Here is an 18,877-nt window from a genome sequence, read left to right as displayed (position 1 = left end):
TTATTAAAAACACGGAAAGACTGACTTTGCTTTGTCTTCCCCACACAAATATCTACTGCAGTAGCATGGGAGACGATTTTCCACTGTTCCATTTCTGTCACTGAATAGCACCTGGAATTGAAAATAATAATGAAAAATGTTCTCACTGTTGTCTTAATTTGAAAGCATTGCTTCAGTGTTTGCATAAAAAGTGAAGTCTGTATTGGAAAAAAGGCAATAAAGGTTAGTAAATTCACAGCTGTACTACACAAGGCAACAAGCGCTAAGTCATGTCTGCTAGGAGATGCTTTCTTTTTGTGTTAAACACAAGCAGAGAATATTGGGATCAGAGTTAATGATCATACTTCTGTGTAAACCCTTTTTTTAACTTTGCTATAAATGAAAATTGTGCCCAGCCAGCACAATTGTCATTGCCCATATCTTAAAGAAATTAGATTGTCATTAAAGTGTTTTCCTAAACATTATAGTGCAGGGAATTTCCTTGTGCTAAATGGGAAAAACTAGGCAGTGCAAGATTACTGCTGCACTGCTCATAGACACTGCAGCAAATTATATTGCTTAGTTTTAACCCCACGGGAGCCGAGTAATTCACTTGTACTGCAGATGTTCCTACAGTCTGCGCATGTAAAAAATAACAGAAATACTTTACTATATATACTATCTTAAATACACATAAAGAACACAAATTCCTACAATGTGATGCACTACAAATTAGGTTTTTGTCTGTTGTATTAAATGTGTTTATTGCTCATATAGTATATTGTAATGAAAAAACTGGTTATACTGATGTGGAATGAATGTGCATAGGTGGCAAAATACATGACTATTACTAAGGGGTTTCTGCAGTCAAGTTTACTTTTTTTTTTTTTTTTTTTTACTGAAACAATGCATGAGAATACAATTTGGACTCATGGAACTGACAAGAATATTACACAGTTCTTATTATTAAAATACTAATAAAATGTAAAATGTTGAAGAAAGGCAATATTGTTTTTCTAAATAGCTAGTATATTTAAGAATTTTTGTGTAGTTTGAACTGTGTGTACTTTGTTTCTGAGGGAAGGATTTGCTAAATAATTAAATATAAATGTAAAACGCAAGCTTGTACTGTTGCTTGTCATGGAAGAGAACAAAATAAGGAAAAAAAAATTATAAATTGGTGCGGTATTATAACACTTACAGCATAGTACAAATTTTGTGGCTAAAACACATCTGTGCCACAGTGTACTGTAGTGCAAGTCTTTTGTGTGCTTTATTTTCGTAAAATTAATCATTATATAAAAATCTCTTAATGAGAAACATTTCTGCCACCCAGTCCTCATCCTCAACCATACTTCAGGTTTCGGCTCTTGCCCCATTTAATAGAGGCAGATTTCTTTCCTTAACCAGTTAAAGAAGGAACGTCTGCAGAAGCTGTGCCTCCCCTGACAGGTCATTGGAGAAATTTGTCAGCTGATTGTTCTGGATTTGGAGATGTTTCAGCCAGGAGGCTGTGCCCTCCCTGTACCTGTCAAATCTCCTCTTTCTTCACCTGTCACTGAAAAAATGTCCCTGTCATCACAAAAGCCTAAAGGTTTTTTAAGGTAGAAAAAAAGCTGTCTTGGTAACTGTTTCCATTTAATTCTCAAATACGTGCAATCTGCACCAAAATGTGCAAAACTCTCCTGTAGGCCACATTCAAATGCCTACAATGACAAACCTAGAGAAATAAGGCTGTTATTCTTAAACTTTGCCATAGTTCACCTTTATGTGTCACAGATTCTAATACACCAAACTTTTTCAGTACAGTTACAATAACTGTGTGATAATGGGGCTTGGTGGCACAGTGGTTACAGCTGCTACCTGTGGAGCTGAAGGTTGCAGGTTTGAATCCCATCTCCAGCTGTAGTACCTTCAAGCAGCATAGTCGCAATTGTTCAAAAACCCCCAAGCTGTATAAATGGGTAAATAACTGTGGACAAGTTAACATTTTAAGTGGCTTTGTAGAAAAAGCATCAGCTAAATGAAAAAATATGAATGTTTGCGCAGGGGGTGTTTTGGTGTAAACCATGTCATTTTGTCGTTGCAAGTGATTATCTAATTCAGTAAGTTTGCAGATATAAGCAATAAAGGAGATCAGGAAAAATCGACTGGCAGATATAACATTGCTGTTAAAACATTTATCACAATTATGTTCATGCATGAGAACGAGGTACTCTCATGTCAAAAAATAAGATTATAAACTAGAAATCAAAACAACATACTTAAGGGGTTTGTAGTCATGCTTTCTTTCCTGTTTCTGACAGGGAGAGATAATTAGATGCATGCAAGGATCCTATTCAAAGTTTTGACTGTAGAACAAGGAAGGGGGTGAATTCATTTCTGAACAGCATTTACGTTGCTCCCTTCACACACACTTAGATATAACCTTTGACACTCACACAGGAAGAGTACTCATCTATATGCTAATTTCTCCAAAGAAGAAAGTGGTCTGAAAAATAAAGAATCCAAGAGGTGCACGCAAATATACACTTAAAAGTAAAAAGTAAAACACGAAAACAAATTAATTCACAAAAATGAAGAAAAGATGTTTACTTCCATGCACCAGGCTTTTTGCTTTCTTTCAAAAAAAAAAAAAAACCTTCATCTTCACCACCATCATAACTGGTTATATCATCGTCTTGACTCTGAGTTCTCGCCTATGATTGACAAGGGAAAACACATTTTAAATAAATAAATATTTCATTAAAAAATTGCAAAAAATGCAAGAAAATTTTGTTTCTGATTTAATTTGAACTGACTTTGGCGAAGAGTGAAAGTGGGCTGTTTTAATATATACGTATGCGTTCAGTCTCTGTTCACTGAGGAAAATTCATGCTACAGATTATATTTAGGAAGTTCATTTTAGAACATTTGATAAAATTTCACAAAACTGGTTGATAACCCAGACTAACTTCAATACAGATATATGTATGGAGTTTTTCATTGACACGTCATGACTTTTTTAATATTTACTGTTCTTTACTCCTACTTCTGGATTGGATATTAACTGCTCTTTACTATTACTTCTGGATTCCATGACCATCATCACTTAAAGTGAACAGGAAAAGCCTAATCAGATTCTTAAGTGTCATACACACTCTTTTTTGATGATTCAGCAAATAAACATTTAATTAAGTCACAAGCAAAGCTTAATAGCCCTACAGGCATATGTTTCAAGGAGCACTTGACAGTTCCTAACACAGCTGACAGGCCAATTCATGTGAAGATGCTCACCGGACAACTGAAGCTGCAATAAACACTATGATTTTGCCATTGGTTGCTTTTCATATGCAATTGGACACAAAAGCACAGATGGGGCATTCATCTGCAGAACTGAGTTAGCGGATCTAGTTCACAATGTCCTGGTACTTAACTACAGTCTCTTGAGGATCCACATTGATGTGTTCATGTGAGGGATCAATATGCTCACACTGATCAGCTGACCACAAAAAGTGTTTGGAGAATACATTGGGCTCTGTATGACAGGAGCATTTGCTAGACACTATTAGGTATATATACACACTGTCTGAAACTGCTTGTCCCGAGCAGGGTCACAGCAAGCCGGAGCCTAACCCGGCAGCACAGGGCAGAAGGCAGGAAGGGGAGGTGACACACCCAGGATGGGACCCAGTCCATCGCAAGGCACCCCAAGCGGGACTCAAATCCCAGACCCACCGCAGAGCAGGCACGCGCCAAACGCACCGCACCACCCTCAGCTATGTACAGTTTCCAAACAAAATACCGGACCTTTTGTTACAATCACCTTCCTGCAGCCTAGGGTAATGCATACTTCGGCACACATTATTACAATGCACAATCTGAATGCATATCATTTTAAGTTGTCCATCAACAATGAATGAACATTCACCTAAACATCAAAAAATATAGCCATATCAGCTTTTCCATCTGGAGTTACGGCACCAACCATAACTCTTTACTAGACATAATCACATTAATTTCTGTTGCAGGGTAGGAATTAATTTTGTGTTAACTCCACTAACTTTAATAAGTTATGCTGCAAAGAGACTGTATGAATATGATAAACCTCATTATGTCAGCATGAGAATTCTGGCTGGGTGTACCAAGTGTCATGTCGGGTGAAGAGGATGCTGTACTGTCTGGAATTATAGCTATAAACAAGCTTCATATATATATATATATATATATATATATATATATATATATATATATATATATATATATACAGTATATACACACTCATTGTGGAAACATGGCAGAAACTGATCTTAGTTTCATTAAGATGTTGGTTAATTACTACAAAATATGCAATATGAACAATTTCATATATTATGAATATGTGTACCATAGGCAGTTTCATAAAAGAAGGCAAATACGCTTTATTTAATTAAAGTAAATATTTTAATTATAATTGTATATTTAACTATTAATATCTGGAAAATTATTTGTACAATTAGACAAATAACAAGTCTTATTCTGTCACTCTAACTTAAATGTTTATATATTTTGTGCTATTATGTAAAACAAACAAAAAACAAACTAAGTGAATAAAGAAACATAATAATACTTTGGCAAATAATGAGCAGTATATATTACCAGGACTCATTGTTTTTGCTAAGTTTACTTTAAACTAAAATTTTGTATAAGAAAACTACTGTTTTCTTTAAATAGACTTATTCTGAAATGCCTCCATGCCTCCATGAATATGCAGCTCTGCAAAATGGTACATAATGTGCTGGTAAGATATTTTTCATTCCTTTCAATTCATATGGCAAACAAAATTAAAATCTTTTTGGCCCACTTCAGAGGGATATTTTGGTGTCAATGAAAATTTTTAAAGTGAAAATAATAGGGTTTTAACTATATACTTCAGTATGCCGGTTAGCGTAAGCTTAATTAAAATGAACCGCTGACATAAGAGATGCAAAAAGCTGTTATTCTTAAGCAAGAACATTCATCAGAGTCAGACTCAGTCTGTGCCATGGGATTGAGATCATCAGATTATCTCTCACTCTCTGTTTTAATCTAGAATTCACTAACAGTTAAAAAGCTATATTTAGCATGGAGTCACAGAGGCCAACCAAATAAACAATTCAGTTCCCATAGTGACCTTATAAAACTGTCCCAGTTATTGTTATTTAGGAATTGTTTGCTTCCTGTGTACTGAGTGAGTTATATTATTGCATACATATATATATTTATTTATTTTCTTTTTTTAGTGCATCCTGTGACCCATTTATACAGCTGAAATGCAACCAGCGCAATTGATTTACCTTGCTCAAGGCTAGTTACATTTCTGCTCCACCTGGGACTCAACTGTCAGGTTCATGCTACTGAGCGAATTGGGCCTTTAATGGCTCAGTGTTTACATGATTGGTATTGTCTTCACTGGGAGTAAAGGAAATTGTATTAGCTAATACTGTGGAAATGTATCATCCAGAAAAAATCCGTTTTCTTGTTCATTTTAATGTTCTTTCGAACAATTGCACTGTAACTATCCTGTCTTTCAGCAGCAGTGCTCTAAGATTGGTTACTTTCAAATATGGATGTCAACTTTTTTTTTTGCTGCTCTGCCACACAGCAGCAGACACCTCTGTGAATAGTTTGTTAATGGTTATGCTCATGTATGTGATAATACAGGCATTTCTTTTACTGTCAACTGTAAAAAGCTGTTTTGAAACTTTGTTCCATTTTTAAAATTTTTTTCTTGCACATATAAGTATGCAGTATGTAGTATTACAAAATACTGTACTTCACACGGTTTAAGTAGACACTTGAAGACCCCTTGAACATTTTAATGGCTTTATAATTAGACTAAATTCTAACGCTCTCCAGAAAAACTACATTGTAAAGATTTTTAAGTGAACTTCCATGAGAAGTTTTATATTATGCCTTTTTTCAAGAGGTTCAAATGGGACATAGAAGGGAAAAGCAAAGAGAAATATATTGAGCTGAGCACGAGACCTACCATCCTCTGTTGGAACGTAGATATTTAAGTAAAGACAGTCTTCATTTTGGTCTTGCACATAGGTTACGACTGTATCCAAATTGGCTGTAAACCACACGGGCAACATGTCGTTGAGCAGAAACCTGTCTTCCAGGTACTGCGGACAGACGGGTGCAAACTGTGTAGCGTTTCGGATGCCTGGCCAAGAGGACGGAGGCTCTGGAGGCTGGAATCTCCTTTCCCCCGTTGGTGGAGATGCATACGGGATGCCTAGGTACTGTTCCACTGGTCCCAGGATTTCGTTTGGTAATGGAGTTTTTAATCCACGCAGCTTCCCGTAATTTGTAGTGACTATTGTGTGTTGTACTTGTTGGCAGTTGATGATGGTGAATCTAACAGCCAGTGCTGCGATCCAGAAGATGAGATTTACATTCAGCATTAGGCAGATGGGGGTGAAGATGAACGGTGGCCACGCGATTCCCCCAGGCTTGGCCATGGTCCACTCCTGGATGACTAGGTGGATGAGATGCTTCTTGCACAGCCCAACAGCCACACCTTCAGCTTATGATGTTGGATGGACACATAAAATGTCCACCAATTAGACTGACCCTCTCAGAGCATCCCATCTCAGAATATGGGTCTTGTCCAGAGCCTTAAACTTCTTGACAGCTGAAAAGAATGAAACCTTGCTTGTTTTTGTTGGCAGAACCACCTCGTTGGACTAGCTCCAGAGCACTTGAGAATTCTGTGAATAAAGAAAAGCAGACTTTCAATTAATGATCACCCCACAAGTTGTTGGAAATAATCAATAACAGGCAGCACTGTATACTGTGCATTAGGGTTTTCCCAAATCCTTTTTTCAGACTTGCTGGTCCCAAATGGCTAAATTTTACCCTACCCAGCCAACCAATTTACAATAAAGTGGCACTTAGCTTACAGTCCAATTCAAAAACCAAGATAAACACAATACTGCAGTTGCTGATTTTTAGGCAGAATTATTAAACACCATGTCTTGAATGTTCGCTTGCTGCACTTAAAATAGTATACATAGAGCTTATTGTATTGTCATGTCTTTACAATATTGTTTGTCAGTATAGAAAGAAATTTGACATGAACAGAAAACAGAAAGAATACAAGACTGAATCTTAACCGCATTTACAGAGGGCTGAAGCCCTCAGCATCAGTAAACCACCACTATATCTGTCGGGCAGATCTTCTGTTGAGACTGGAAATTTAACAGAACTTGGTTATTCTTGGTTCTTCAATGTATTGGTTAAAAAAGTTTACAAAGTCCACCTTCACCACACTATCTTATGGTAAAGTGCTGGGAAGATTTTTATTATTAATACACCTACCATAGATTTTCCAATAAACAGATACAGGGATGGAAGGCAGGTTAGCTCACTCGGCATTTTGAGCCATGATGTGAGAGCTTGCTGTTTTTTGGGGCCATTAAGAAAAATTAATTTCTGAGGGGCTGCATCTGCTTATAGCCTGCACCCTTGCCCATAATGGAAGAGGCTTCTATAAATCAGAGGGAATCGTTCAGAAGTCATTTATTAATGCTTTCCTCCATTAACGGAGCTGTCAGAATGGCTTCTGGGGAGCAGGCTGTTAGCAGGATCTCATCTGTGCCTATCGATTTATGGCACAATGGTGTGAAATACGTAGGAAGGACAAAGTCCGATCCACCAAACTCGACCATGGCAGCATTTACATCTTGCATACAGGCATTTTATTCTGGATAAAAGAGAGACCCATTTATACTAACATAAAGGTCTGTTTTAGAATGTGGTTCTACCTAATATTACAAATATCACTTTATCCATTATTATTATTATTATTATTATTATTATTATTATTATTATTATAACATAGAACTGGCAAGGTGAATGTTATCACTTCATGCTGCACGATCAGTGTTTCTGTAGCCTCAGCTCCATAAAAAAGTTTAATTAAATGAAACCTGGCATCATAAAAAAATCCCCTCAGGATACTGCCTTTTTGAGAAGGTAGCAAGTCACAGCAATCAGGAATTTTACTAATACATCCATTAAACCAATTATATTTCCCCTATTTGAATCCTTTGAATAGTTAGCTTTTAAAAAGGCTCTCTTTAGCCACTGGCAATTGCCTTGATGTGTAGACCTCAAACACCACCAAAATCTTTCTCTTTCATCTTTGGTATTGCTCTCAGTCAGGTCCTTGGTCCAACATTCATACAGAGCCCTGAAATTGTTCTTTAGGAGAAGATGTGCTCCACCCGATAAACTCTTGTAGTCTGAATCAACTGAATACATGTAAGAAGACCTACATGAATAAGGGTGTATCTCAGATCTACATCTCATTATCCCAGGTCTAGAAAGAGTCTTGGAACTTCTGAAGAGGTACATTTCAAAGGCAGTACATTTTTACTTTGTCCTCTCCCAGCATGTAATAAGTTCAAAGCAGTTTATGACCTACTTTAATTTGAATAAAATTGATTTCATCAAATATCCAGAATTTATTACATTTTTGCCACTGGGGCACCGCTCCTGCTTTCAGATTTAGCTGAAATGTAAAAGCCGTTATTGATTCCTGTGTTAAACCTTCCATAGTGCAACATTCCTCTTTATTCTTTTGGAGCCACTGACATCTGGTTTCATGACAGAAAAAATATTCAGAACTAGCCATTATAATTTAAATGTTGTATAATTTCAAAGCCCATAATCCTAAAACATGTTTCAGGTGGATTAGTGACTCTAAATTGCCCGTAGTATGTGCTTTTCTGAGTGTGTGTGCATGTGTGCCTACCATGTGATGGACTGGCATCCCATCCAGGGTATACTTTAACTGGCCTTGTGCCCTATATGCTTCCAGAATAGGCTCTAGACCACTGTAACCCTGACTTGGACAAACAGTTACTGATATAAGTGAGAGTCAGTGAGCGATTTCAAAGTTTCAACCTCCTCCTGCTGTCCATCCTCTGAGCAAACATTTAAGCAAGTTTCATTACATATTGATGCTACTGTGGGAATGAAGTTTCTGATATATAGATGTGATATGGATTTTTCACGACTGATTAGGGTTGTTTTCTGTACAGCTATGGTACCTGCCTTACGTTTCAGTCGATCTGCTTGAAACCAGACTTTCCTGAGCAAAAAAATAGCTACAAACAGGAAAATTTCAAGAGCAGATGCTGGTATTCTCCATGGATTGATGGATGAGTCAATGTGAAATATTTTGATCCAACCAATGAGAATTTGACTTTTGGTAAAATCAATGAAACACAGAGAGACTGAACACGAGTGCTTGTTTTTCAACATGGAGAGGCAGTGCCCAGGCCTGGGGCTTCTCTGCTGGTCACAGAATTGATTTTCTCAAGACTTTTGGGATTTCAACCATCATGGCTAGCATAGCACAGAATCATGCCATTCTATCAGGATTAAATCTATGTAATTGGATAGTCCTTGATTGTATCAGCAAGATAATAATACAGCTCCAGATTTTGGAAGAACTGTCTGCCAAAGAAGAAAGATGAACAACAACCGAAACCAATGAACCTGGCCATATAACTAAGAAAATAAAAATGGAGACAATCAAGCAAAAGCTGCTAATCTTTGAGCAGGGCTTTTCGACTCTTTTTTTTTTTAAAAAAAAAAAAAATATATCAGTGCTCTTAAACGTTCTTTTTAAAATAGTATGTTTAACTTTGACACAACAACAGATTTTGCACAGATTAACCATGTGAAACCCTGAGCTCCTGGCAGATATCTTAAATGGAAGTGAAGGCACATTTCACCACAGGCAACTCGATATGTTGGTTTTTGTTGCACCTAACACGTTCATATTTGAACTTCAATTTTCATATTTGAACTTCATTGAGTTGTTGAACCGATGCGTCACACAAAGCAAATGATGTTAATCCATATTAAGACGAAGGGCTCATTATCACAGTAACTTGTTTTCGCTTGATCTTCATTTTCAGTATGAGTACAGACCGTGAAAGCGGGGCCTCACGATCCTTCTGAGTTTCTGGCTTTCAGGCAGGAGGTTTCAGAAAAATTACCACAGGGATGACTGGCTTGTGATAGCCAAGCGTTCATAGCAACGCCGCTTTTTGATCCTTCGATGTCGGCTCTTCCTATCATTGTGAAGCAGAATTCACCAAGTGTTGGATTGTTCACCTAGTAATAGGGAACGTGAGCTGGGTTTAGACCGTCGTGAGACAGGTTAGTTTTACCCTACTGATGATGTTTTCTGCAGTAGTAATTGAAGAATACCTGCAACCATGAAAATATCTAAAAATAAAGCTCTTGAATAGTAGAAGACATTTCAATTCAATTTAAAATGCTGCTGTTAACAAGCATCTTGTTGAATCATTCTTGGGTTTTCAACAGTTAAGTGATTGATTCTGGATTCCTTTGGGAAAGATCAACATTTTCTAAGTCCAAGATACATTCCTTTTTGCAGAACAAACAAAAATCATATTGATTGCTCCACCTCCGCGATTCAGGGAGGGTGGAACTTGGAACTTTATCAGTCAACTTTTATAAGGGCAACTTAATGAAGCCAACACAAAACAGCATATATAGGGGGTTCACAAAGACTATACAGTACTGCTAGAAAGTATGTGAACCCTATAGTGATGGTCATTATTCTTGAATAAAATATTAAAATGAACTAATTACACACTTGATTCTACTTACCTACTTGGTTGAACCAATGCAAATTCGAGTTCACTTATTTTTGCACCTGCACTACTTCTATTCTTCTATTACACACACAATTTCCTCTAAACCATATGGAGTTACACACCTATTATTTCATTTGAGAAAGACTGGTTCTGATTAAGTTATGATTTCATGGTAATACTAAGGGACATAAGGAGTTCACCTACACAGCACACTATATCCTTGTAACAGAATGCACTATAATTGTCAAATAACACACTCAACACTGATGCCTAAACAAAAGCCTTATATGAAACATGAAAGTATCAGATTTTGATATCAAAATAAAACAATACAATCCACATTAAGAATTTCTGAACTTATGTTAAGCATTCTAATTCTCAGGTAAGCATTCATATTCATACATTAATCATTACGTTCTGGAATGAAGAAAAAATTTTGACAGATTTGTTAGCATAGCTAAATTATAAATTTAAAACTTTAGCAACAATAATACCAAAATCTTGTAACTTTTTCCTGTAGCTAATACCTTAAAAAGTCCAAAAACTAATAGATAGAAACTAATTAGTTGAACAATTGCCTTGATTACAACTTTTTGTCAATGGACGCTTGTAATGTAATTGGCTGCATAAATTTATAAAATAGACAGTGAGGTGCCTGCTACACTCACAATTTCACCACATCAAACCTCTAGACTCATAATAATCAGAGAACTTCTGAATCAGATTGATATTGATATAAAACAGTACTGATGAAAGAAATATCAAATAGAAATTTTAAAAAGACAAAAAAAAAAAAAACAACATCCAAGCACCAAACTATACACATGGACAGTGAAAAAGCTATGCGCAAATAAAATATGAAAAACAATCAAAAGTGGATAAAGATCACTGAGCATAAATGAGCATAGCTGATGGAACCATGTTTTAATGTGCAAAACAAAAACCATTTGATTTTTTTCCTATAAGTGTGGAAGTCACTGTTATTTGTTATTTCTGAATGTGACTTCAGGGGTGTGGTGGTGCAGTGGGTTGGCCCTTGTCCTGCTCTTCTGGGGTTCGAGTCCTGCTTGGGGTGCCTTGTGATGGACTGGCATCCCCTCCCTCTCCAGCCTCGCGCCCTGTGTTTCTGGGTTAGGCCCTGGCTCCCTGCGACCCTGTATGGGATAAGCGGGTGTGTGTGTGTGTGTGTGTGTGTGTGTGTGTGTGTGTGTGTGACTTGTTATTTCTGAAGTATGGTGAATCTTCCTTTAATGAACCTTACATACATAAAATGCCATTAACACATACAATTAACAATTCAGCTTGACAACTTTACATAGCAACAGAAAAAAATTAGAAATAAATGATGCAGTAGGTATGTACAACTTATTTTTTTAGTAATGTGTTCAAGAATTTTCCTTTTCACTAAATGTGTAAATGTAATCCTCTGAAATATCTGAGCCTCACTTAATAGGCACCATTATTCAATTTGCAGTAAAAAATAATGAATAAATAATAATAAAAACAATGATGTCTCTGTATCTGTTCACCTTTAAAGACTGGCTGTGTTAAACCAGACAGAAAGTTAAAGTGAAAAGTGGATGCATTACCGTGACGTCTAAAATGCTGCAGTTGGACCATTAATGTGTTGCTGAAGAAACAAGAGAAACCGATGAATTCCTGAAGATTATTACTAAATCCGAAAAAAAAAAAGAAAAAAAATGGGCTGAATTACTACCACGAGTGCTTTGATTGAAGTCTGCTGTAAAGTCAACACAGCCACTCCATCAATAGTATGACCGTACGCATGGAGTTAAGGGAACTTTTGACATTATCTTTCTCCATTATGCACTGTATTTTTCCCAAATTATACAGCAGTTGATTTAGGAACTGCATTTCATCTGAAATATCATCATTTCCAAAGTTGTTTCAAGTAACTTTAAAGCTCGTTTAAGAAAGACATGTGATGCTTAAGTGTTTTAATGAATAAAGTTAACCTTTTTTTGCTCAAAACATCCCTAATGGCATAAATGTTCTGGAGGTAATTTAATTGTCAAGGAAAATGTTTTCTTCGGTGTCCCAGCTGAGCATTCAGTGGTCAGCAGGATTTCAGGCTCAGTTAGTTAATTCTAAAAAAGTAATTAATTTGATTTCACATTTTGCCATAACAGAAAATGACAGCTTTAACAACGAAGCAAATGCTCAGTGGGTCAGGAGTGTTTGCTTGCCTCAGTACTGCTGCTCTGTGCTACAGTATAAAACAAGTTGACATATTAATTGCAGCCTAAAATTCTGAAAATTGCCAGAATCTGCGGTCTTTGCATCCTATAACTCATGGAATTATTTCTCACCCATATATATTTTCATAGACCTGTTGGGGTCACCTTTACGGCTCCCACTGATTCAGCATTCGGAAGAATACACAGCGGTGAAAAATTTGCCCGTCCTCACAACGTTCAATAATGCAACTGAAGAAATTATTGATAATTTTAGATGTTTTGCATTAAATACATAAACCATCTCAATGAAAAGTCCAAACACAACAGTCAACAAGTGTGATGTCAGTTCACAGCGTTTATCTTGAATGCACAATAACACATTTACTGCCCTCCTGTGTAGCCTACACACAATCTGGTGATTAAGATTGAAGTATCACTGTTGTGCCTTTATTTGTCACTGTCATTTCCTTAACACTGAGGATCGTTTCGATTTATAAAGACTTTTGGTCTCAGGTGGAAAATATCACATAAATACCTTTATTAATACATTATTTGGCATATACCTGCAGATAGTTTAACATCATAAGTTGCTTTGGAGATCAACAAATACATGGAGAGCCGGCAGCGGACAGATCTATGACAAGGCAACAGGAGTGAGAACAGAGCTCCCGGTAGACATGGGAGCCGCACGGCTTCGAGAAGCCCTCGACAAACAGCACTTGAGTGCCCCTCACTCGCACCAACTCGAGTCAAGAGGAAAATATTGATTATTGCACCCAATGGCCAATTATTTACGTACCATTTTAAGTAACCCACAACAGCATTTCAACAGAGGCTCATATCTGAATGCCTTTTGTACTTTGGTAAGACAAGGATGCAAGGTGCTGGGTAAGTATAAGGACAACTAAAATAAAGGTTACTAGTTCAAACCCAGGAGAGCCTCTGACAGACTACTATAGAGCTGAGAGATGTGCTTAATATGTGCAAAAAGCCCAGGTGAAACTATGATATGCTTGAAAAATGTTTTACAATTAGTATTTACTGTATGTTGTAATAATGTATTGCAATAATACATTATAACGAAGCCATTTCAGTCTGAATCCATGTGCATTAATATCTCAGAAAAATTCAGTATTCATAGTTTTTTCTCTTTTTTTTTAATACTTCCAGGTAATAAAGAAATTAGCATCAAATAAATGTATTTTCTTCAGTGCAGGTTTTAAACACTCAACAGTAATTGGTCTCCTACTGGGAAAACTTTAAAGTTCAACATTGACAGTTTAACTTTCAGTTCATAGGAGGGGGCCTGCAGTTGCACCATTGATTTAGGTGCTTACATTTAAATTGCACAAAATGAGCAATAGATCACGCACAGACCTCGATAAATGAATAAAAGATGTATTTATAGAAATTCTGCAATCTTTTTCTTGACAAATAACCTGTTAAATCTTTTTTTTAAAGAGCAGAAAGAAGGTTGAAGGATTTTTTTATTATAGGCTTAAGCAAAGGATAAGAGGTTCAAATAATGAGAGTAAACAAAAATCGTCTCTAAAAATGTAGGCGTATAAATGAATTAAACATAAGATTATTTGTATAATGTAAAATGCAATATCCCCTAGATAACTGCAAATATGCCAAAAATCGAACTGCTACAGTTTTCACCTGAATTCAGGGGCAATGCAGTGTTGCACACACACACACACACCAGATCACACACACACTGTCTGCAGCAGCTTGTCCCGAGCGGGGTCGCGGCGAGCAGGGGCCTGGCCTTGCAGCGCGGGGCACGGGCCTGGAGGGGGAGGGTACGCAACCAGGGTGGGACGCCAGTCCGTCGCAGGGCACCCCAGGCAGGATTCGAACCCCAGGCCTGTCAGAGACCGGGACCCAACCAGACTCGCTGTGCCACCATGCCCCCCCCCCACACACCAAATATACATGACAAATAAAAGCATTCAGTATTACATTTTTGTTATTTTTGTTATATGGATGTCAAGATTGCGATTATGTTGTCATGATGATCACAAAGAGATTAAAATAAATGAAATGTGTTGAAGTGACTGGGATGAGAATACAATGATGTGATTTAAACGTCAATATTGTAACAGTAACAAAGAAATAGACTGCAGCTTCCCATGTAAAAATTTGCAAGGAGGCAGTCAAAACACTATTGCGGAAGAAAAAGAGAAGAAAAATCAAGCATCACCAAAGATACTGCAGCGTGACATGTCCGACCATATGTAATGTCAAATACGACGAAACACTCATTAGCCAATTCTCCAAAAAGCCGAGAGCAGAAGGAACAACTGTCCGCACTGCCACCATGTGTTCTCCTGTTGAACTTGCAAGTGCTCAATTCGTCCCAATTCACTTCTTCGATTTTGTTTTGCTCAACGGCAAGGCAAACTACACAAATTATATATATTTTTTTTTAATAGAAAACATTTTAAAAAATCATAAAATGTAAAAAAAAAAAAAAAAAAAAAAAAGATTATATGTGCGAAAACTGAGAGCACTTGTTTGTGGGCTATCCTGCAACGCCGGTGTTCCTCCTAGGCGCATTATGTAACAATCCTCAATCAATGAGTGCGCGTGTGTGCGCGCGCGCGCGCGCGCGTGTGTGTGTTACGAATAACGATGTCTTTAGAATCGCTTTTGATTACTGAACATTTCAGTATGACCACAAGTTATTTCTGGCAGCTCGTTTCTGATTTGCTCATAATAGTTTCTCATCAATACACACCGAAATAACGAAGCTTTTAGACACACTGACTCAACAACTGTCCTGTCTCTCCGTGTTGCTGCTCGGCAAGGAAAGCCAAAATAACAGACTTTTACCACACCAGCTAGTAAATAATAATAATAATAATAATAATAATAATGTTATTCTCGTTATTTATTATTATTATTATTATTATTATTATTATTATTATTATTATTCATTTTCCTTTAGAATAAGGCAACAGTTCGGAAATTGTGCCAGACAGCAAAAAAAAAGCACCTTCCACACCATCAAAGATATCATGCTTTTTAGATCTATTACACACACACACACACACAGACACCTGCACGTCTTAGACACACTGTTTCCCTGACGGATGAAATAGGTCACCCTGTGATGCCGGAGTTGGGATTTCTGACCGCATCATGTGTCTCCCTCATCGATGCCATAATAACTCGGATCTCGTCTGTGTGTGTGTGTGTGTGTGTGTGTGTGTGTGTCCACATCACATGCCCCTCTGCTCTGCGATGATCCTCCTGCGTTAACGGTCATTCCGTCCCTCCGATACGGAGCGGTTACTCGCCTCGCACTTCGCGCCCAGTGCGGAGTGAAGCCGTTCGGTTCGGAGGCGCGGAAAGAAGCCCGGACACAGTGTTACACAGTGTTATTTATACACTGATCAGTGTTACAGTCACAGTTACAGCGCTGCGCCGACAGCAACATTCCAACTAATATCACCCCCAAGTAGGGATGAGCACATGTGTGAACGAAGAGAAACCGCGGGGCTTACCTTGTTTTACCCACCAGTCCCGTCCTTTTTTTTTCGGACTTGAGGGACGGACGGGACGGGATGTCGGGGAAATTGTGGAGTCCTCGAGCGCTTCTGCAGAAATCCCGAGCGCGCGCTCACACTCCGGGTGGGGGGTGGGAAGGAGGCAACGTGCGCGCGTCCGGGGGGCTCGATCAGGTCCGCAGCCTCGCATCCCAAAGTGTCCGCTCTGCAAATTGTCGGCAATCTTTCCTCTTCATGGGTATGGAGGGAGGGAGATGGGGAGAGAGAGAGAGAGAGAGAGAGAGAGAGGGGGGAGGGGGTTTTAGTGTGGAGGAGTGTCTCTCTCTCTCTCCTTCTTTCTCTCTCTCTCCCTTTCTCTCCCCCTCTCTCTCTCTCTCTCTCTCTCTCTCCCTCGCTCTCTCTCTCCGTCTCTGCTCCTCCAGCTGCTGTTAGGCTTTGCAGGCTGAAATGTGTATAAGCTGCAGCCAGTCCACTCGTGCATTCTGTCCACCCAGCAGGGGACAGACACACACTTAGAGACTCTCAAAGCTCTTCCCAGTTCCATCCTCACAATCACAATGATGCCCACGTATGAGGAACATGTGTGACGCAGTAGTTGCTGGGGCGATCTGGACACGTGTGTGTCACTTTCTGCATGTGTGTTAATCAGCACTTCTGCTTTTTAAGTACTCTCCATCCAAAAAAAGTTCAGCTCTATACTGGAAAGACAACTATTATTATTATTATTATTATTATTATTATTATTATTATTATTATTATTGCTCTGCTTTTTCTTTTTTATTCTTATTTATTTCTTTTATTCTTTTCTGTTTGTGTTGGACTTTAATAGCTAAAAACTCCTGCAAGTCTACACATTGATCCCTACCTCACTAAGCCAGCTTCGCTTTATCAGAAATTAAAAGTTGCTTATGACTTCCCTTTCTGTACAGTCACTGCAAACATTGCCAAGAAGAAGTCCCCGTTTCACTGTTAAGGTCCTCACAGGAGCAGAACAGGAACAGTCGTGAACAGATAAAGCAGATGAGACACAGTCCTGGAGCTGAACTTCAGCTAGTCTTGTGCTTTTATGTACTTGGATGCACATTATGTAATAAAACAGTTAATCATTTTTGACGGAGATCTTCCTTAGTAAGTCCAGCCTAGTAAGTACATTTTTTTTTCCTTTGGCTGCTTTCAAGCAATGAACTTGGTGTGATGTTTTGTTTAAATTAAAGTGACAGTTTGAGTTTTAGAAGCATCCACTGGGATCTGCACACAAAACCAGTTTACTGTCAGGGTTGTCAGTGCCACACTGCTGTGTGTGTGTGTGTGTTTCTTCCACTCTAAATGTCATGGCTTTGTTCAGACCTGGTATTATATTCCACTATCACATCCTGCTTAGAAATGATGCTGTTTATATTTTCAGTTCTCATAAAACATTTGTGAGAATAATAGAATCGTTGAAAGCCTTTTTTATCTGTTTTGCGCATGGGGACATTCGAAAGACTGCATACCAGTATGGAGCGGGGTGTTGGGGGTGATGATAAAGACAGTGTGAAGACATGGGTTCCTGTCTTGGTGATGTTTACTACTAGAGCAACTGCTGATGCATAAAAAGTGCAGTGTGCTGAACCCCAGCACACAAAGTGTGTTGAGCTTTTGTCAAGCTGTTTGTAACCGATGTCCATTTGTCCGCATGATTATCAATGTCCCGAGAAAAGTGTTGAGAAAAGTTATCCTCTTGTACCTTCCAGAAAGGTACCAACCTAAAATCATGTGCTGTGTAGAAAGATTACAAAAACTTGCTGTAAATCCTCTAAGAGAACAGGTATGTTATTGGGTACGTCATAATATTTCAGAAACATGATATTTGCACAAGTACACCAGCAAGGCCATTTTATTTGTTGATTTTATTAGTTTTACTTTATAGTGCTGAATTTCTCAGGTATCCATGTCTGCCTACGGTGTACAGTGTATGACGGAGCAGCTTCAAAATAAATTTGTGCTCGTGTCATCACACAATGCAAGGTGTGTCCAGGGCATCAAGGAGATTTTTTTCTTCTCTTTTTCAACAGATGGACTGGAAAATCATTCCTTTATCTCCTAAAGGTTATTTCTGAACTTGGGTTTTTAAAAGGTTACCAACGTGATTCACGGGTTCTCCCACAGGGGTCTGGCCCTGGTCCATTCTCCGATGGAGGCTGCTGACATTGCCTCTGGTTCAACATCTGACACACTTGTCAAAATTCTATCACTTTATAGCACTTTTATACACCTTTATGTACGTTTTAGTGCAGACATGACTGAACAAAGAATAAAAATTTGTGCACAGTATACAATTACATATGTAGTATTTTTTCAGATAGTTTTTCAAAACCGCAGCTTTTAATAAGATATTTTATGTTTTTGTGAACAACAGCATGTGGCTACGGCAGTTATCATCTTGTTGCTTCAACGTCAGGAAGATCCATTTATGTTATTCTACATTTAAACAGTTTATCTTATCTTGAAAATCGTGTTCAACTCCAAATTATATATATATACACACACACACACACATATA

The 18,877-nt window shown here is 38.0% G+C and overlaps 1 protein-coding gene across 14 annotated transcripts in view; it reads right to left on the bottom strand.

Annotated features, from left to right (window-relative positions):
• The window catches only part of LOC108920485 (neuroligin-4, X-linked-like), a 28,078-nt gene extending 21,548 nt beyond the window's left edge, over positions 1-6,530 (bottom strand). For 2 of the 14 annotated variants that reach the window (XM_029257980.1, XM_029257975.1), the window contains exons 1-3: positions 5,965-6,530; positions 4,537-4,539; positions 2,621-2,673 (exon numbers count right to left, since the gene is read on the bottom strand). In XM_029257980.1, the coding sequence (XP_029113813.1) occupies positions 2,621-2,673; positions 4,537-4,539; positions 5,965-6,443 (535 nt within the window). In that variant the 5' untranslated portion in view covers positions 6,444-6,530. Of the gene's footprint in view, positions 1-2,620; positions 2,679-3,004; positions 3,010-3,029; positions 3,045-3,784; positions 3,811-4,536; positions 4,540-4,596; positions 4,624-4,655; positions 4,673-4,797; positions 4,801-5,273; positions 5,285-5,782; positions 5,785-5,952 lie in introns of all 14 variants that reach the window. The other 12 variants (XM_029257982.1, XM_029257981.1, XM_029257979.1 and 9 more) reach the window with 11 other exon arrangements.
• Positions 6,531-18,877: the final 12,347 nt, after the last annotated feature.

Source organism: Scleropages formosus, chromosome 14 (genome assembly GCF_900964775.1).
Source record: "Scleropages formosus chromosome 14, fSclFor1.1, whole genome shotgun sequence".
Taxonomy (NCBI): Eukaryota; Metazoa; Chordata; class Actinopteri; order Osteoglossiformes; family Osteoglossidae; genus Scleropages; species Scleropages formosus.
Note: the sequence above shows the minus strand (reverse complement) of the source record. Positions and strands in the feature narration are given on the sequence as shown.